The 20,925-nt window shown below is 42.5% G+C and overlaps 1 protein-coding gene across 3 annotated transcripts in view; it reads left to right on the forward strand.

Moving 5' to 3' along the window:
* Nid2 (nidogen 2) overlaps positions 1-20,925 on the forward strand; it is a 61,323-nt gene that overhangs the window by 16,605 nt on the left and 23,793 nt on the right. For all 3 annotated transcript variants that reach the window (XM_015490767.2, XM_048798590.1, XM_015490759.2), the window contains exons 5-8: positions 8,261-8,410; positions 8,791-9,036; positions 10,544-10,744; positions 12,651-12,881. In XM_015490767.2, coding sequence (XP_015346253.2) covers positions 8,261-8,410; positions 8,791-9,036; positions 10,544-10,744; positions 12,651-12,881 — 828 coding nt within the window. The remainder of the gene's footprint in view (positions 1-8,260; positions 8,411-8,790; positions 9,037-10,543; positions 10,745-12,650; positions 12,882-20,925) is intronic.

Genomic DNA, 20,925 nt, shown 5'->3' on the forward strand with positions numbered 1-20,925 from the left:
CTAAGCACACAGTTTTTATTTTTGGTGTTTTTGTTGTTTGTTTGTTTTGTTTCATTATTAAATCCCAAAAGTGTTTCTTGAAAAAAAAAAGGTGGCTACTGTTACTAATTTTAGGAAATTAAAAACAGTGGAAATAGGGTGGAGGATGGGAGAGAATGAAGAAAGTGCTTATTCAAGAGCTTTGCCTTGATTTGTGTCTAAGGGACCTCATTTCTGTAAAGCTAAAAATGGAGGTTTTATTGGAAGACTTCAGAACCTTAACTATTTCGAACAGTCTCCAGAATTCTCAGTATGAGTTCTCTAAAGGAAATTTAAAGCCAAAGTGTCAAAGATTTTCACAAAAGGGTTTTGAGGTAAAGATGTAGTCCTCAAAGGCTTTCCATTTGTGGTTTGTGATTTCCTGCCCTGAGAAGAGTCCCATGCAGTTGTCTGTTAAAGACCTAAGAAGGGGCGGCACGTGCTGCTTTGAGCTGTGAGATGGAGGAACAGTGTGGGAGATTTGCCATTGAAAAGTGAAGGCACTCACCTTAACACTGGTGGGACATGAACTGTGACTTATGTCAGCTGCTGAATGTAGCCTACCACTGAGAGTTTGGAAATGGCAAAATGCAAATAAAAATGCTGAGTAATACACTGAGATATTTAGGGAAAATAATAACTAGAAGTTTGCAAGTGTTGAAAGAGAGCCAGCATTTTTTTTTTTAAGGAATTTACGGAGAGATGGGAAGTGAGGGAACATGGAATTGTGTGTGTGTGTGTGTGTGTGTGTGTTTAATAAAACATTGAGCCCCAGAGGTGCATCAGGTAGAGGTGCACTCACTCTGGAAGCTGGGGACATGGGGACACTTAGAATATTGTAACTAGGAACCAGCCATGTGTCATCTGCCTGCCCTTTTCTGCAGATGAAGTAAAAAGTGCATGGGTTTTAGTGCCTGGTGGACTTGAACTTGATTCTACCTCTGCTGTGTGGTTTCAGGCAAGACATGGACTCTGTTTGACCCTTGTTTTCCCTCAACTATAAAAATGAAGATAACACAGACCTCATTAAGTAGTTACCAAAGTTAAAATTGGGCCTGGGAAGCTCCACACCCTATAAATTTTAGTATCCCTTTTAAGCTTATAGTAGTCATCTTGCCAAGCCAAGAAATTAAGATTTAAAGGCCCAGAAAACATTTCTTGTCTTTTTATTTATTTGTTTTTCTCATTAGGGACTCTTTTTTACAAACTATTTTTTTTTCTTTAAATTCAGAAATCTAGATTCTTTCCAAATTAGGTTTTCATCAGGAAAGAATGTCCTCATCACACTCAGGTTCTGGCCCCAAGTGTTCTGTTTTTGTAGACTTGAGAACTAGCAAAGCAGTGGCTGTATGTGTCCTTTCTCTGAGATGTCTGCTTCCAGGGAGCTCCAGCTGTTTGCTGTCAAGCCAGACATTACCCGAGTCCCTGCTATGTACTTTTCTCTGAACTGTGTGCCAGTGCAAGTTTTCATGAGTGTTTATTGAGTGCCCACCAGTTCTCTAAGCGGGGTCTTTGCTTCAATTGTATTATCTTGGTTAGTCCTCAGAATGGCCTCTGAGGTAGTTTCGGTAATCCTTTCCATCTTGCAGAGGCAGAAAGCGAAGGTTGGGAATACATAGTGACTCACCTAGTAAGAGGCCGATGGAGATTCCAAGGAAGAATGGGGGAAGTCTGTGGGGTACCCCAGGGATGGGTGGTAGGTGGATGTCACTGTAGTCAGAGAACGTTTGCTGAAAGAGAAGCTTCTCCAGCCAGGCCTCGGGAGTCTGAAATAAAAGAGAGATAAAGTATGAAATCATTCTAGATAGAAGAATGACAAGAGTGGAGGTACAGAGGTAGAAATGGGAGGGAAAAAGAGAGGTGAGGAGAGAGAGGGAAGGAGTAAGTGGGAGTCCCCAGAGAAGACTTCAGCCAGCTAGGACCAGGGACTGCCTGCATTGGGAGTAGCAAGGAAGCAGATTGATTTACCGGGGTCTTAGATGTCCTTAAGCTTGCTGAGGTGCTGCTATAAGAAGCTTAGTTTAATCTTGGCCTGTATGGCAAAAGGAGAGGGGCACCCCATGGGGGATCTTCTTTCTACTTGGATGGCAGCCATGTTGGGAAAGCCCAGCCCGAGCAGGATTTCCAAGACCTGAAGTTTCACTCTACTTCTGTCCTTAGGGTGGGTGGTGGGTGCTGCAGGAGTATATTGCTCCCTGGATGTCCACCCTGGGATGAGCCTGAGCAGGCTCTGCTCCCAGGCCAGCCCTTCAGGCATAAAAACCTTATGTTCCTGGTATATCTCCAGGTTGCTGAGGCCTGGGGATGAAGGCCCTATACCTGTGAGTACAGCTACATATAGAGAGTTCTTGGTAAGGATCCTGTTCCTTCTCCAGAAGTGGAGAGAGACTGTTAGTGTCATGCTAGTTGATGTAAACTGCTTCCCGCAAGGTCCTGAGCACTGTTTGCCACCTGCATCACTGTACCCAGCACATGCATCAGAAATCAACTACCATGGAAGGGAAGGCAGGGCACTGCTTTTCCTTATAAAGTGGGATGTGGTTCTTTTTTCTAGTCTGGCTTTCTATCAATCAGTCCTGAAGTGAAAGTGTTCATTCTTTTTCTTGAGAAGGCAATGAAGAGTTGTTAAAAGTAAGTCACTCCAGCCACCAAGGAGGCAGCCAGTGCCGGAAGCCCTCTGTCCTCCTGTGGCCATGAACTTGGTCCACTATGGAGCCTGCCTACCTCCCACAGTGGGGCCAGAGCCCTCAGTGAGGAGGGCAGGCAGGCCAAGGGCTGAACACCAGTGCTTAAGTGCAGCTGAAAAAATGAAGATTGAAGGATGGGTCAGAACAGCGCAGCAGAGAAGAACTTTCCACTTTTGTTAAAAATTCCCAATTAGGACAAGTCTCAAGTACTTTGGCAGTGCCTTTGTTTCTTTTCGCTTATGTATCCCCACCCCATTTTTCTTTCTATTAAAGGATATGAGAAGAGTATAAAAAAAAAAAACAAATGGAAAAAATACGCGAGATTTTAAAAAATCCTCATGTTAAGATTCCTTTAGCAACTCTCAAGCCTCAGTAGGCAAATCTGTGACAAATTGAGCTCATTCAAACCTGGCAGCCTTAGCCCACTGCTGTGTACAGAGATGCCATCAGCTCAGCTCTGTATCATCTCAACTTCCCATGACAGAAGCCCATGGGATCAGAAGAGAAAGCCATGGAATAAAAAACATATTTGTCAATATTATAGTCCCCTCTATCTAATTTACCTGGGCTCTGGTTAGAAATACTGCTTCTTTTTTCTCCTTCCTCCACCTTCTGAAATAGAATCAGCATTTTACAACCAGATACCCCCGGTGATTCTGATGCCCACTGAACGTGAACACTGCTGGTATAAAATGGAAAGAGCATGGGATTTAGAGCCAAAAGATTGCTGATCTCTGTGGGCCTCTGTTTTCTCATCTTAAAAATGGAGATAATATCTCCTTACCAAAATAGGAAGAAGGTTTGCAAATACATCCCAACAATAATGACACATGCAAGTGGCCACTGAAAGGAAAAAGTGCCACTTTGTATTAGATGTGTCTATTGGACCATTCTCTGGGCTCCAGATCTTAATTCCAATCCTACACTGCCTCTCTGAATCTAATTCCCATAGAAATTGAGATATCACATTGGCCAGAAGTCTGGCTTCTCTTGCTCTGGAAAGATTGGCACGTGTGGGTACACATTTCTGGTTCCAATTCTCCCCCATCATCAGGGAAGGGACCTGTAAAAGGGACCAGGCTATTGTGTTTCTGTGTTACCTCCACTAAAAAAATCTTCATATTGTATTCTTGTAGCTTAAGGCCCAAATGGGCCATAAGCACCCAGCTCCATATCAGATAGATGGCCAGGAATGAGCATAAGTTAATTCCTTGCATTCCACCCACCCAGGAGCTGCATTTGGGTCAAACTCATTAAGCATGTTAACTCAGAAATGAGAAGCTTGTGAGGATCCTGTGTGGTCACCAGAAGCTGTCATTAGATTCTTTGGGCTGGGTTAAAGTGCAGATCCCTGGCATCAGCCTGTAGACTTGAATTGGTAGGTCTAAGTGGGGCTCAGAGTCGGCTTTTTTAATAGACATCTCAGGTGATCCTGATGCTGTGGTCTCTGGAGTCCACTGAGAGGAATGCAGCTCTCCTTGTGAAGGGTTGAGGGGTGCAAGGATGAGGGTCAGTTGCTGTCAGGACTGGAGTGAATTTCCCTGAGGTCCCCAGCTGTTGCCAAAGCTCTTCATCCCCACAAACCTACCCTCCACAGGAAATGCAGCACCACCTTCTAGTTTCCTACACCAAGACTCCAGTCGTCCTGGACTGCCCCCTCTCTTTTCCTCACACCCCACATCCAGTCCTTCAGCAAACCCTTTAGGTTCCACCTTCAAAATATCCTAGATCCGGTCCCTTCTCATGTTCTCTGCTAGTAGCTTCTTAAACTACCATGGCACCATCCCATTCCCGACTTACTGTAGGTCGGATCATGTCACACTTCTGCTTAGAACCCTCCAGTGGCTTCCCATCTTGCTCATCCTGAAGCCCAGATTCTTCCTGAGACCCTACATGAAGGTGAAGGCCTAGGCTACCTCTCTGCCCAGGTGCCTTCCTGCCCATATGGTGAGTGCCCTGCCCCATGAGTTCATGAGGCGCACTCCCTCACACCCTCTACATCTCTGCCCAAAGGTCATCTTTTTTCAATGTCCATGTCATTTAAAAGAATGAAGCACACCCGCCCCCTCCCTCCCTCTTGTCTTTCCCTACACAGCTCTTAACACATCTGCCATACTTGTTCTTAACTGCTGCCCAGGAGAAAATAAGCTTCAGAACAGGGATTCTTGTCTCCCTTGATCCCAGCTCTATCCCTGATTTCTATACCGGAGCTAAGTGTAGAGGGAATGTTCAATAGATATTTTTCTGGTTATTGAATGAATGAAAGAAAATTGCAAGAGGCATTTGCCTTTCACCTAAATTAACAGCAGCCATTTTAAGTGTTGAGTGTGTAGATCTGTGTGTACATCTGGGTGTGAAGACTGGTGTGGAAGAGGCATTATAAGGGGAGCAAACTCATCTTTTTTTGTTGTGGCTGCAATGGGGCTGGAAGGCTGTGTGTGTGCTTGGCTCAGTAATTTTCATCCTAAAATTACAATTTTCTATTTAAAAAAAAAAAAACCTATTTGAAAAGATTCTCAGGTGAACATGCCATTAACTAGTTAGCCCATGCAAGAGTTTGAATCTTATATTGATAGCCTTTTTTGGGATTTTTTTTGATAGAAAAATATAATGTGGCTTCCCATAAACTCACAAACCTTTGCATAATTGTGTATGTTAAGTTGCTGGCTGTGTTGCTGTGACTCTCTTTTTACCTGCATAAAAGCTATGATTATATCAATTTTTTTTCAGTTAAGTTAACTGAACTCTTTGGATCTATACTCTCTCCTCTACCCACTTGATTCATAATCTAGTCTTAGAGTAGGAACTGGGCCAAAGAACAATTCTTTACAAAATTAATGGAAACAGAGGGACTATAACACAAATCCATCATTTCTTAATTTGCGAAACAGTGTGTACAACTTGGTTGTATATGTAGCTGAATTTTCTGAAGATGCCTGTCCTTTACATTTGCATCAGATGGCCTTTTTGCCTTGGTTCTTAGAAGTATGGTAAGAAAAAAAATGTGACTTCTGGCAACACAGGTGTGGGGAAGGTGGTGTCATCCTGATTTTAGAGAGGACAGCGCTAAAACACAAGTCCATTGTCTGTGCAGAGCTACCTAAGATGGTAGAGCTTATCAGGGAACACACTTGGAGCTGCTTTACACTTACTTGTGACTTTCTGAGCTGGAAAAACCTGAGACTTTGACACACCCAGGTTACATTCATTTCTTTTAATCCAAAATGGTCCTCCTTCCTTTTTTAAACCAATGGTGGACAATGATAATTTTCTGTATTCCAACCTCTATAATATTTTTATCATGATCTGTTCTGCTTCTTTTTTGTCTTGAATTTTGTCACTTTCCTTTTTTAAACATGAAAGTAGTTATGCATGTCATTTTCCTATTTGAAAAGCTGAGTTATGCCTAATTCTATATTTTTATCAAGCTGGAATTTCTTAGCCAAATCATCAAGGCTTTGTAGCAAATCTTGAGTCACTGACTCCAGGCCTGCTCTGTTCTTAATCAGATTTTCCACTTGAATCAAGGTTATCTATTTGACCTCCAACCCCTCAGCTTGCTGCTTTTTTGTAAACAGCTTTCGAGTACTGTCCAGAAACCAATGGTATTGCTATTCTCACTGCTCCTTGCCTGTGCTTTTTTTAAAAAAAATATGCACCTGGATGATCTTCTCTTCCTACCATTAAATCTGATTTGTAGAGTCTGACTCAAAACTTCCTCCACTGGAGTCTATGCTGACTAACCCCAAACACCTAATCGCTTCCTTATCCTAGGCTCACCATATATGTACCCGTGTCCCAAAGGAGGGTGGTAAAGAGTCGCAGTTAAAATTCCAAAAGCAGACTTCCTGGCTTCCAATCCACCTTTGCTGTGTACTTCCCGTGTGACTTTCAGTGAGTCTCTTTCATCCTCTTTGCCTCCGTTTCTTTATTTGCAAAACAGGGATTAGAAACAGTGCCTATGCAGGGCGTGGTAGTGCACATCTGTAATTCCAGCTACTAGGGAGGCTGGGGCAGAAGGATCAAAACTTCAAAGTCAGCCTTGATAATTTAGGGAGACCCTGTCCCTAAAATTAAAAGGGCTCTGAGTGTAGGGCTCTTGTGAAAATGAATCTGAAAGTTTTGGAAGAGTATCTGTCATCTGATCAGTACTAAAATGTTCACTTCGTTAACATTTTTATTTGCTGAAACAAGTCTGTGGCTACGTTGTTACATATATGGTACTGTATCTTCTCCCTCTGGTTTGGTTCTCTTCTCTGATGAAATACAGGGTAAATATTGATCTTTTGATTTCTTCCTTCCCTTCGTGTTTCCTGCACAATGATATGTATTTGTGAGTAGGGTGGCCTTCTTTGGGAGCTCCATGACAGCATCAGAGTCTCACACCTTCATGCCAATCCTGCCTTATCAGTGGTCTTCTGGAGTCTCCAATCCACTCCATCTCCTGGGGTCTCAGAGGCTGAGGGGTATACAGCAACTTCACCTCCTGGTGGCCATGCTTGGGATGAGCACATCCCCCAGTGTCCTGGGAGAAAGCACCCTTGTGTCCTTCTTTGAAATGCTCCTCCTACCTCCAGCTGTATCCCATTACATTGGCCATTTTCTTTATGGACGATGACATTTGCTCCAAGTCCCCTGTTTCACTGTTGTGCAACTAGTCCCCACACTTTTTTTTTTTTTAATGGGTGAAGTACACGGGAGATGGGAGCAACAAGCAACAGTGGCTGGAGCATCAAGATTACCTTAGCATTCTAGAGAATGTGACCATAGCTCAAGCTCTCTACTGTTGCGTGGAAACCATTCTTGTGCTCTACCCTAAACAGCAAACCCTGCAATGGTGCAGAATGTTTTAATAGCAGGATTCCCTTCCTTTCTCCCTCCTCTACTCGCTTCTCCCCACACACTTTCTTTAAGCTACATTCTTCTTTCGTTTATTTATTGATTGATTTTTATTTTTTAATACATAACAGCAGAATACATTACAATTCTTACTACACACTTCATATACAAACAGAGATATGAAAAATTAAGCTACATTCTTTAAGGCTCTTCTTTCTCAAAGTCAAATTCTGGGAAGTGAGACCAGCTATAGGTTACTTTTAAGCTCAGGGTTACCTGGAAGAAGAAAAGTCAGACATAGATCACATTCTTCAACTCCTCACCTCTGTAATTCCCCTGAGCAGGCCATTACTATTAGGTTGAACCATACAAAGTTGCTAGCATTTGACCATTTTTTGATAAAGGTCAACCTAACTGTGCACTTGCTGGTTTCCCTTCATTTCTCTGCTCTTGGACCTCAGTGGGGCAGCCTCATCTTAGTTCACCTGCTTTGAAATAAGACCCAGATGACAGCAGTAAGCTGCGCTTCTTGTCAGAGGACAAAACAAGTTAATTCCCTTGAGTCCAGTGTTATTTCTGTCTCTTAAACATCAAACACCTATTTGTTTATTATAATCCAAACCGATTTTGTGGAGCAGATGCTGTGGCCTGATGACTCTGGCAGGCACAATGCTGGAAATGCTGTCATCCTCATGCAAGTTTGTTTTATTTTTCAGTCTTTACATATAATTCTGCCAATAAGGAAACCTGTGAACACAACCATGGACGGTGCTCCCAGCATGCCTTCTGCACGGATTATGCCACTGGCTTTTGCTGCCACTGCCAGTCCGGGTTTTATGGAAATGGGAAGCACTGTCTTCCGGAAGGTGATTGGCTGGGGCACAGGGGTGGGGCCTGGTCTGTGTGTGTTCTGCTGCCTGCTAGTTTCCAGCTACCACTGTGAGCTCTGCTTTGTGGACCTAGCAACTTGCCGGTGCTCAATGAATGAATGTTTGAGGAACAAAGACATGTGGGCTGATTTACCAATTTGAAATTATCCAGAGATGTCCTCCTCCCTTTGCCCCCAGCTCCTTAGAGCCAAAGGGGACAGGAGGCTAGGAGAAGAGATCCCAGACAGGACCTTTTCATCATTGGATAATTGACTGGTTAGGGCATCATTAAAATGGTCAGTGGAATCGTTTTGTCTGTGTGCTCCCCTCTGGAATTTGGCTGAAGGCCAGGGCTAATTAGGCTTACCATCTTCTAGGGGCACCTCATCGAGTCAACGGGAAGGTGAGTGGCCACCTCCACGTGGGCCAAACACCTGTGCACTTCACTGACGTGGACCTGCATGCTTACATTGTGGGCAATGACGGCAGAGCCTACACAGCCATCAGCCACATCCCACAGCCCGCAGCCCAGGCCCTTCTCCCCCTCACACCAATCGGAGGCCTCTTTGGCTGGCTCTTTGCCTTGGAAAAACCAGGCTCTGAGAATGGCTTCAGCCTCACAGGTGAGTGGCACCCTGAGAGGGCTGATAGCACTGCCTTGTGCTGTTGCTCCTAGGGGCAACGTCTTGAGGTTTTATACAGGGAAAGGGGATTTTCTCATTGTTGAACCCACATATGTGGTTCTGCCCATAGTTGGGAATGGTTTGGCTTTGTACAACTGAATTTGTGTGTCTGTGTGTAGAATTGGGCCTTGAACCCAGGATCTCAGACATGTTAGGCAAGTGCTGAGCTACATCCAACTGTTTTTATTTTGAGACAGGGTCTCACTGAGTTGCCAAGGCTGGCCTCAAACTTGGGATCCTCCTGCCTCAGCCTCTAGTAGCTGGGATTACAGTGCAGCTACCCTGCCCATCTAGGGCTGATTTTTGAAAGCGCAATTACTTCTAAATGTTCCTCCAGTTGTTCTGAGAAATAGGCTGATTCCATTTTGGAGTGTTTGTGTCCTCTTGCCCCAATTTGTTGGAGTGCATTTGTGAAGTTTTGTTTGCATTATTGTATACAGATCTGTCAAGGAGATGCAAAAACAATATACCTACAGGACATCTGGAGATGACTTTACTTCATGGAGGAGAGGCTGCTTTTTCTCCTCTTACATCTCTACATTTCTTACGTAGAGTGGTGCAGACCAGTGCTTTTCAGACTTTAATCTGCCTGCAAATTGCCTGGATGATTTGTGGGCATGGAAATTCTGATTCAGTAGGCCCGTAGTGGGGTCTGCAATATCTTTTCTAACCAAGCTCCCAGGAGATGCCAGGACTGCTGGTCCTTTTGATAGCCAAAGTGTGGGGGAGACTTTTTGTCTTTTCACCTGAAAAAACTTGTTTCCTTTTTTGCATGTAAAGTAAAAGGATGAGAGAAGTTTTTTTTCACCTCCAGCAGCAGAGCTCAATGGCTGTTTATAGGATCTTGCTGTTAATCAATATTTGAATAACCTTGGGTCAAAAGTAAATAAAATATAGCACACCAAGTTAAATTTGAATGTCAGATAAGCAATGATTTTTAAAGTATAAGTATACCCCAAATATTTGCATGTGGTGTGTATAAAAGATATATTCATTGTTTATCTGAAATTCAAATTTAACTGGGTATCTGGTTTATGGGTTTGTGTTTTGTTTTTGCCTTGCTTATTTTTGCTAATTCTGGCAACCTTGGATAGGTCAAGGAGGTTTCCAAGAGTCTGTTTCTCACAGAATATAAGCTCCTATAAAGAGAAACAGTGCACGGTAATGAGATCAGACACGTTGATTGAACATTTGAGGAACTTAAGGAGTTAAATAGCTGATAGGACTCAGTCTGAACATCAGGTGATCTTTTTAGGCACAATCTCCCACAGTAGTAGAAGCTGGGAGGAGGAAACATGTGCTGGGATTGCTGGGGATCGAACCTAGGACATTATGCATCCTAGACAAGTGCTGTACCACCAAGCTTGAGGCCCAGCCCCAGCCAGTACTGGCTGTTATTTAAGCAAGGCTTTTATTAACCTTTTTGCTGAATTCTTTTCCTCACCAGGTGCTACCTTTATCCATGACACAGAAGTTACTTTCTACCCAGGAGAGGAAAGGGTTCGAATCACTCAAACTGCTGAGGGACTGGACACGGAGAATTATCTGAGCATCAAGACCCACATCCAAGGACAGGTGCCCTATGTCCCAGCAAACTTCACAGCCCATATTACTCCCTACAAAGAGATTTACCATTACTCAGAGTCAGGTATGTATAGCCAGTACTCACCTCTTAGAAAATGGGATTGGTACCTGTCTCTCAGGATGGTTACGAAAATTAAAGGTATAACTACATGGAAAGTCCTAGAACAGTGTGTGGCAGATAACATGAGCTCAATACCAGTTTTATTCTTGTTACTCTTATTATGACATAGTGTAAGTGAGCAGAGTGCCAGCTATCATACACAAATCCCCCACCCAGTACTTTCAAATAGTAATAAGATAATTAATACCAACATTATCTCTGCCGGTGGGTAGGGATGATATAGATATAGTCTTCTTCTTCTTCTTCTTTTTTTCCAGTACCAGGGATTGAACTCAGGGGCACTCAACCACTGAGCCATATCCCCAGCCCTATTTTGTATTTTATTTAGAGACAGGGTCTCACTGAGTTGCTTAGCACCTTGCCATTGCTGAGGCTGGCTTTGAACTCATTATCCTCCTATCTCAGCCTCCCAAGCTGCTGGGATTACAGGGGTGCTCCGCCACACCTGGCTGAGATGATGTAAATATATACAGATTTTACTCTCTGGAGCATGACAAAATATTATTAGAATTTGTTGGGCTGGGGATGTGGCTCAAGTGGTAACGCGCTCACCTGGCATGCCCCAGGCGCTGGGTTTGATCCTCGGCACCACATAAAAATAAAATAAAGATGTTGTGTCCACTAAAAACTAAAAAAATAAATATTAAAAAATTCTCTCTTTCTCTCTCTCTCCCTCTCTCTCTCTCTCTCTCTCTCTATATATATATATATATATATATTAAACACACACACATATATATATATATATATAAATATATATGTATATATTATTAGAATTTGTCCTGTAACCTTGTTTTAGCTCATGATTTTAGTCTGCTTTAAAAGCTACAGAAAGATGCTATAGAGTATTATAAAGCTAATGAAAGATTTGGAGTCAGAAATTACAAATTCACATCCTGGGCTTGCCTTTTATAACCTGTGGGAAAGATCACTTAACATGAGAGCCTCTTTTCTCTTTCTTCTTTGTACTAGGGATTGAACCCAGGGCTTTGCCTATGCTAGACAAGTGCTCTACCTCAGCCCTATTGTCTCATCTTTAGCATCAGAATAAAAATATCTTTTTCTGTCCACCTTACACGGTTGACTAATTGGCTGATAAATTGTGTGAGGTGCAACATACTCTGTAAATCATTACCCATGAGCAAGAAACTGTGGCAGCCATAGGTGGCTGTTTGGCAGCACAGTGGTTTGGCTTGAGCTGCTCCTCCCCTGGCCCTGGTTTCTCCTATGGTGTGAGAACTGGAAGCTGGACAGAAGATATAGGGAAGAGAATGGGAAGCAGCGACCTGGCCTGTGTTCAGAATAGCCAAAGGCCAGATGACTGCCCTGGGCCCAACTCCCAGACTGAGAGGAAACCACCGTTTCCTTTCCCTGAAACCCTGCAGACTTAAGTGCAAGTCACTGGCAGCTGTCACCTCTGCACAATGTATGGGATGGGCTGGTTCAAATCTTGGGGCAGAGAGCCAGATGGTCTAGAGTTCCAGTTCCAGTTCTGCCACTTCTCAGCCCTGCTTCTCAGGCTACCTACTTCACTTCTACCAGTCTCTGCTCACACAATGGTAGTGCCCACCTCGCAGGGCTGGCACATAGCATAGCATCGTCTCTTCCTTATACACCGTGGCAACAACTGTAGTGCCTCCTCCCTCTCAGCACTGTGGCTTCGTATCCACTCTGGTTCTTGGGCTATCCTTGCAAGTCTCCCATATAAACTCAAGGCATTCCCAAGGGAAGTGCTGAGGAATTAGATGAAAAAACAAACAAACAACATAGAAAAATCTACCTCCATGAAAATCTCTGTATTTAATATTTAAAAATTTTTACCTGTTTGCCTATAAAATGTCTGTTGCAGCTATGACCTCCACAAGTTCCAGAGACTACTCTCTCACTTACGGTGCAATCAACCAAACGGGGTCTTACCGTGTCCACCAGAACCTCACTTACCAGGTGTGCAGGCACGCCCCCAGACACCAGGCCACCCCCACCACCCAGCAGCTGACTGTGGACCGGGTTTTTGCTTTGTACAGTGAAGACGAAGGAGTGCTTAGATTTGCTGTGACCAATCAGATTGGCCCTGTGGAAGGTAAGGTTTCTCATTTGTAACGCTGGGCCAAAGTTCTAGCCTTCTTGAGAATTCTCAGAACAATTCAGAGATTAGTAAGAGTTTGGGAGTGCCAGAGTCTGTGTGCAGTGCTGGGTGTGAGGACGAATCAAGCTGGGTCCCTGTCCTTGAGGTGGAGGTGGGCAGAAATGGAACCTGCAGAACAAGGTCCCGGCCACGCTCAGGAAACAGGACAGTACCTGAGCCTGGTTTGTAGCAACGCAAACAGTACATGCCCATGGTGGGGTATGCCTGGGCATGGGGAAGAGGGAGGCAAGTTAGGAGGGAGACTGATGCTGGTGAGCACTGATTACCACTGTGACAAATGCAGAGGGCCTAGTCTAGAAGGGCAGGGAGGTTCCCCCAGGAAGGGACATTTTAGCTAAAGCCTCGAGGATTTCACCAAACCAAACCAGGACCTGGAAAAATGAAATGGAACCTCATGTGTGAAGAACTCACAGTAACACTGTGCTTCACAGTGAAAGACTGGAATTTTCCCCCTAAGATCAGGAGTGAGACAAGGAGGCCCTGCCCTCTCCCTGTCTGCTCAACATGCTACTGGAAGTTCTAGCCAGGACAGTTAGGCAAGATCATGAGATAAAAGACACCTAAATTGGAAAGGTAGAAGAAAATTATTAGTAGTAAAATTATCTCTATTCTCAGATGACATGATCCTTTATGTACAAAACCGAAGGAATTCACTTAAAAAACCCCTATTAGAACAAATAAATTCAGCAATGCTGCAATGCACAAGAACAACCTACAAAAAAAATTGTGATTCTGTTATAATATGGAGCAAATTGAAAATGCAATTAAGAAATTTCATTTTAAAAAATAAAATACTCAGGAATTAAGTCTTTTTTCTTTTTTTTTTTTAAAGAAGTGTGAGACTTGTCCATTGAAACATAATTTTTATTTTTTTGGAAAAAAATAAGACCCCAAAAAAGTGGGACTATGTTCTCTGTTCATTAATTGGAAGACTTACTATTATAAATATGACAGTACTTCCCGAATTGTTCTATTGATTCAACACAGTCCCTATCAGTATTTCAGCTGGCTGCTTTGCAGAGATTGACAAACTGATTCTAAAATTCATATTGAAGTTCAAGCAACCAGAATAGCCAAAATCTTGAAGCATGGTGTTGGAGGACTCAGACTTCTCAATTTTGAAACTTAGAGTAATCAAGACAGTGTGCGTCTGGCATATGAACAGACACATTGATTAATGGAATAAAATTGAGAATCCAGATGTAAATGCTCATATTTTCAGCCAGTTGGTGTTTCAACAAGAGTGTCAAAACAGTTCAATGGGGAAATAAGTCTTTTTAATAGATGATGTTGAGACAATTTACTATCCACATGCAAAAGAACAAAATTGGACCTCATAGCATATTAAAAAATCAACTCAAAATGGGCCAAAGACCTAACTGTAGGAGCTAAAACTTTTAGAAGAAAACATGGGGGTAAATTTTTGTGATCTTGAATTTGGCAATGATAGAAATGGCACTAAAAACACAAGCAACAAGAGGAAAAACAAATAGGTGTCATGAAGATTTTAAAAATTTGTGCTTCAAAAGACATTATCAACAATGTGAAAATATAGCTGTGGAATGGGATAAAATATTTGAAACCCTAGGGCAAATCCCACTGCTATAAAAATATTCTTTTTTAATGATGTTTAATAAAAGACTTGTTCTAAAGTATATGAAGTACTGTTACAACTCAACAATTAAAAGAAATTGAATGAAAAGATGGACAAAGGATCTGGAAAGATATTCTCTAAAAAATGATACACAAATATCCAATAAGAACATGAAAAGATGTTCAACATCATTAGCCATCAGGGAAATGCAGTTCAAAACCACAGTGAGATATTACTTTACATCACAGGGATAGCTTTAAAAAAAAGTGTTGGTGAGGATATGGAGAAATTGGAACCCTCATTCACTGCTGCTGCTGTGTGTAAAATGGTGCAGCTGCTGTGGAAAACAGAAGAGCAGTTTCTCAAAGTTAAACCAGAGTTACCATTTGACAGAGCAATTCCACTCCTAGTTATGTGCCTAAGAGAAATGACAACTCTGTGCTCACAAAAACTGGTGCAGAAATATCCATGGCATCATTATCATAATAGCCCAAAGGTAGAAGCAACCTAAATGTCTGTCAACTGATGAAAGCAAACAAAATAAAGTCTTTGGTGCGTACAATGGGATAGTTTTCAGCCACAAAAAGAAATGAAGTACTTATGTGTCCTCCAACATGAATGAACTTTGAAAACCTCATGCTAAGTGAAGGAAGCCAGTCACAAAGGACAGCATTTTGTATGATTCCATTTATATAGACTATTCAGAGCAGGCAAGTCCAGAGACAGAAAGTAGATTAAAGGTTGCTCAGGGTGGAGGATAATGGAAGGATAGGGAATTAATGTGTTAAAAGGTTCAAGGTTTGTTTTTGAGGTGATGAAAATGTCCTAATAATTAGTCATAATGGTTTTGAATATATACTGAAAGTCATTTATTAGTGCACTTTAAGTGGGTGAATTGCATGGCATGTGAATTGTATTCAGTTGTGGAAACAAAACTTGAAAATAGTGGTTCTCAAATATTAGTGGATACTAGGTTATTTGGGTTTTTTGTGTGTAAGTTTTTTGAGTTCTTTATATATTCTGGAGATTAATGTGTTTGTTATCTGAGGTGTAGGTGGCAAAGATTTTCTCCCATTATATAGGCTCGCTCTTCATATTTTTAATTGTTTCCTTTGCTGTGAATAATCTTTTTAGTTTGATGCCATCCCATTTATTGATTCTTGTTTTTACTTCCTGTACTTTAGGAGTCTTGTTGAGGAAATTGGTTCTTAAACCTACATGATAGAGAGTTGGGCCTATTTTTCTTTCTAGTAGGTGCAGAGTCTCTGGTCTAATTTCTAGGTCCTTGGTCTACTTTGAGTTGAGTTTTGTGCAGGGTGAGAGATAGGGATTAAATTCCATTCTGCTACATATGGATTTCCAGTTTTCCCAGCCCCATGGGAAGAAGCTATCATTTCTCCAATGCATGATTATGGCACCTTTGTCTAGTATGAGGTAACTATATTTATATGGATTTGTCTCTGTGTCTTCTATTCTGTTCCATTGGTTTTCATGTCTGTTTTGGTGCCAGTATTCACAATAGCTAAGCTATGGAACCAACCTAGGTTCCCCTGAACAGAGAAATGGATGAAGAAAATGTGGTGTATATATACACAATGGAATATTACTCAGCCATAAAAAGAATGACTTTTTGACTTCTGCTGGTAAATGAGTGGATCTAGAAACTATCATGCTAAGTGAAATAAGCCAATCCCCAAAAAACAAAGGCCAAATATTCTCTCTGATATGTGATGCTAACACACACTGGGGGCAGGGGAGATAGAAGTTCAGTCTATGAAGGGAAGAGAGGGGAGATGGTAGGTAGTGTATTAATAAGTGAAAATTCCCTGTTGATTTCAGGGAAACACATAAATCAAGAAGGAAAGATTGCTGTTCCAGATTTCTCAGAGAGATGAGCAAAAACTGCTGAGGAAAACATTCCTCACCCTTAGATGTCCATTTCTGCCCTTCACTGGGGTATGCCTTGGATCTGTAAAAACAGCCACTGGTGGAAGTCCTTCCAGGTGACAGTCCCATTCAGATTCTGAAAAGATATATTCCTGGGTCTCTTTTTCCTAGAGAAATACCATATGGAATAACCAATGGTCATAAAAAAAAACAGCACACTTCCCAAGTTGCTAATTTGTCCTTTGAGTTTTATGATTTTCCCTTCCACCCAAGTCAAACAAAAGCAACAATTAATAGAGTGCCAAGTACTCTTCTAAGTACCTGCTGTGAATTAACTCGTCCCTGCGACAAGCCTACCCAACAGGAAGTTGTTAATGTTATTATTGCATTTCACAGATAGTGAAACTGATGTAGAGATGAAGTAATTTGGAAGTCCTAGCTGGTAAGAAGTGATCTGGGACTTAAATGCAAGCTGTAGGTCCATGGCCCACGCTCTTACCCCTCATGGTCCTGCCGCTCCTCATGGACACCACTGACTTTGCAACTGCCTCATAATTTGGAGCAAATTTGAAAAGAGACAATGTGTGTGTTTTTTAAAAGAATTTTTTAAGTTGTCAGTGGACCTTTATTTTATTTATTTATATGAGGTGCTGAGAATCGAACACATGCTAGGCAAGCGCTCTACTGCTGAGCCAAACCCAGCCTGGCAATGTGTGTTTTTAGACCCTTTGTGTTTGTTTGAACCCTCTTTCATGCACTCACAGCAATACTGTCATTCTAAATGACATAATAAAATGGGGTGGGGGAGTGGGGAGAAAGAACAAAGGAAAAAAACAACAAAACACTTTTTTCTCCCCCCACTCCTCAGTGCATAGTAGTATCTTAAAGTCTTTTGCTTTCTCCAGAGGGAGCTGCCAGTCAGCTGGAATGATATAAAACCAGACAGCTGCCCGCACCTGATGTGGGAGCTGCGTGGTTTCCCAGGGTTTAGATGAGAATTACTGTGTCTTTCCCACTGAGTAAAGGGAGCTGGCAGCCCTTGCTGTCTTCCCAACCACCAGACCATACCCCATAATTGTTAGAACTTCAAGTGGAGTTGGCTATTGTTTGTAGTGTCATAGAACAGGACCAGGAATGCTTCCTGTCCTTCCTCCCCAGGGGTCCTTTCAGTGAGCTGAAGAGACCTTGGGCAGAGGACTGTGCACTGAAGCTGAACCGATTGTTCCTTTAAGGAAACCGCTCTTCCCCTCTTGATTAAATGAGTAAATTAGTTCCAGATCTTCTGCCAGAGTTGCACAGTTTAGGAAGGTGAAGGTGAAATATGAAATGGCTTAGGGAGGATACTGCTGTTGTAATGTTGATAGGAGAAAAGCTAGCAAGCTGTAAAAAATTAATAGTGCAATTGTTTTAGAAATGTATTCTTAAACTATTTAGGGTGCTAGGAGTGTAACTGAGTAATAGAATGCTTGCCTGGCATGCCAGAGGCCCTGGATTCAATCCCTGGCACTGCAAAAACAAAAATATATTTTTTAGAAGTCATGAGGATTTGAGGGCTGGTAAAGCACAGGGTTCAGATTCAGAAGAGTTCCATGCTTTGTATAATGCTCTATCGCTGAAATTCTTAATTTTTAAACAGGGGGCTCTGCATTTTCACTTGCACTGGACTCTAAATTATGTAACAGTTCCTGACAGTGAGGTACATTTTAAGTCAGTATCATATAATCATGGTCGTTTCCTCCTCAATTTCAAGTGCAATAGTATATCCCGTCCAAGTATGCAAGTCACCTTGGAGCTACCTCCTCTATCCTCCCTTAATGCCTAGTAGGCTGGTGAATTGACTAATCTTTGTTGGAATGTTCCATGGTGAAAGTTTAATGCTGGTAAGTACAGAATAAGAAGGTTAAGCAGCAAATTTAAACATTATTGAAGACGACCTTCCCTTTTGGCAAGGGATGCCAGGATTTTGTACAGAATCTTCTCCCAAAAATGGAGAAACTATCATGGGGGAGAATCAGATGCTTCGGTCACATTGGACCCTCAGTGAGGACATGACCCTGTCCTTGTCACTTGTAACACATACTAGGGTAGACTCAGGAATTGGTCTACACTCTAGTTAACTCTGCAACCGCAACCCCAGTGAAGTTCTTCCTTCCTGTCTGCCAGGCTTATCTGTGTGATTTGGGGAGCGAGGCTTATGCTGACATAAGTTCATCGTTTTCAAAAAGCACTGGGGCCATTTTTTGGTCTTTTGTTTTGGCAGAGATTGTTACTCTAGCCAAATTATTGAGGTGAACCGAGGATAAACCCACAGCCTTCCTTATTTTCAGGCACTAGTATGGGAACTGATACTTAGGGAATATTCAGTTCCAGGAACACACTGTGATATTTCTTATAAAGTGGATGATAGGCATTTACCAGAAAGTGTTTTGGCCAAGGCATCTCAATTCACAGCAGACCCGTAGAGAAAACTGTGGGAGCTGTGACTTGCGCAGTAGGGAGATACAAGCCCTGGGGAGATTGCCAGTCATCCCGAAGGCTGCTCTATCAGGCCGACTGCATGGCAGGAAGTACTTGGAGCACAGACTAGGAGCCACTTTAGGCAAGTTTCACCATGTAAAAAAGGGGTGTGGAGAGACATGGGTGAGAGAGGAATGTTGAGGGTCCTGGAGGAGATGATAACTGGGAAGTTGAGGTGGGCAGTTCTGCCAGAGTGAGTCTGCCAATGCCACATGCTGGCTTCTGTCATAAGCAGGATAGGACTGGGAACATGCCAAGCTGCCCGTCAGAAGCCCAAGTTATAACTTAAATGGAGCCCTGTTAGTAGCAGAGGTGGCTCAGTATAGAGGCCAACAGGCATAGTCAGGGCTCTTGAAATCTTTGGAATCTAAAGATTAGAATTAATTCTAGGGACTGAGACAAAGTAGTCTTCAAGTGAGGGTGAACAGTGGCCCCCTGAGAATGAAGAAGGAACACAGTCACTGGGGACTGTCAGCCCTGCCAGAGGGGGGCATCACCTTTCAGGGACACTGTTGGATTTGTTTTTAGCAATTCTGGCAGACACAAACATTTCTACTTCTATTTTATACCTGAGGAACCAGAAGCAAACAAGTCTCCAAAGCTATTGGACTCATTGGGCATCTGGGGCTCCTTCCAACACCGCCTCTCTGGGCCGTTGGCCTACAGTAGGTAACTTGATGAAGTTCCTCTGCTGATGGTGGTAGCAGAGCAGTGGGAAATAGGGGCTCTGGAGGGAGAATGCCTGGGTTTTTATCTTATTTCAGCTCCATCCACCTCTTCTTTGTCACTTTGGGCAGTTTGCTTGGCCTCTGGGTACTAATAGAAAAATGAAGATATGATGATACTGTCCTCACCTTGTAGCTATGAGGACTTGATGGGCTGGTAAAGCACGGGGTTTAGATTAGCGCCTGGTACAGAAATGTTTGATGACCATTGACCTCTACATTGCACCCAGAAATCAAGTTCTTTAGGGAAGATTTCAGATGATATCAATGGTCACTACCTAGTAGCTAGATGGATCTGTGGCAGGGCTGATGATCCTGAAGAGTGAATTCTAGGAAAATCATTTCTACTTATCTGTCCTTGGAAATCTTTAAAAATCAATATTTTAAAAAAATAATTAGATCTACCTGTAAAAACAGCAAATTTTCATGAGATTGCCAAATTTAGAGCCAGAAACTTGAAGGTTGTGTCCCTGTCTCAACTTTGCGGGTTGGAGTAAATTTTTCCCATGTTTCTCCCTCACTGTCCTCATCTATAAAACTGTTCACAGTGGGGACAACAGCCCAGCACACAGACTCAGAGCAGACACCAGAGCAAAAGCACTTTTAAATAAAAAGAGGTGTTGGATATTTTTATTCCTTGGACACTGTTATGGTTTGGGGGTGAGGTGTCCCCAAAAAGCTCACATGTGAGACAATGCAAGAAGGTTCAGAGCGCCTTAACCCAATCAGTGATGAATCCCCTGGTAGGGATTAACTGAGTGGCAACTGCAGTGCTAGGATGTGGCTGGAGGAGGTGGGAATTAGGGCGTGGCTTTGGGGTATATATTTGTATCTGATAAGTGGAGACCTCTCTGCTTCCTGATCACCATGTGAGTTGCTTCCCTTTGCCACACTCATCCACCATGATATTCCTTACCTTGAGCCTCGAGGAATGGAGCCAGCCTTCTATGGAATAAGACCTCTGAAACTGTGAGCCCTCAAATAAACTTTTCCTCCTCTAAAATTGTTCTGGTCGGATCCTTCAATCACAGCAGTAAAAAAACTGACTAAAACAGACAAAAACTTACTGAAAGTAGGAAACTTGTCTACAGGGTAGGCAGTATGGAATTTAAACCTGAGATAAAGGTGATTCACCCTTGATCTCAGTATTAATAATTTAGTTAGGTATTGACGGGTGCCACACAACAGCTGAATAAACATTCAATTCCAAGGACTCTCTCTCTCTCTCTCTCTCTCTCTCTCTCTCTCTCTCTCT

This window comes from Marmota marmota, unplaced genomic scaffold, assembly GCF_001458135.2.
Source record: "Marmota marmota marmota unplaced genomic scaffold, marMar, whole genome shotgun sequence".
Taxonomy (NCBI): Eukaryota; Metazoa; Chordata; class Mammalia; order Rodentia; family Sciuridae; genus Marmota; species Marmota marmota.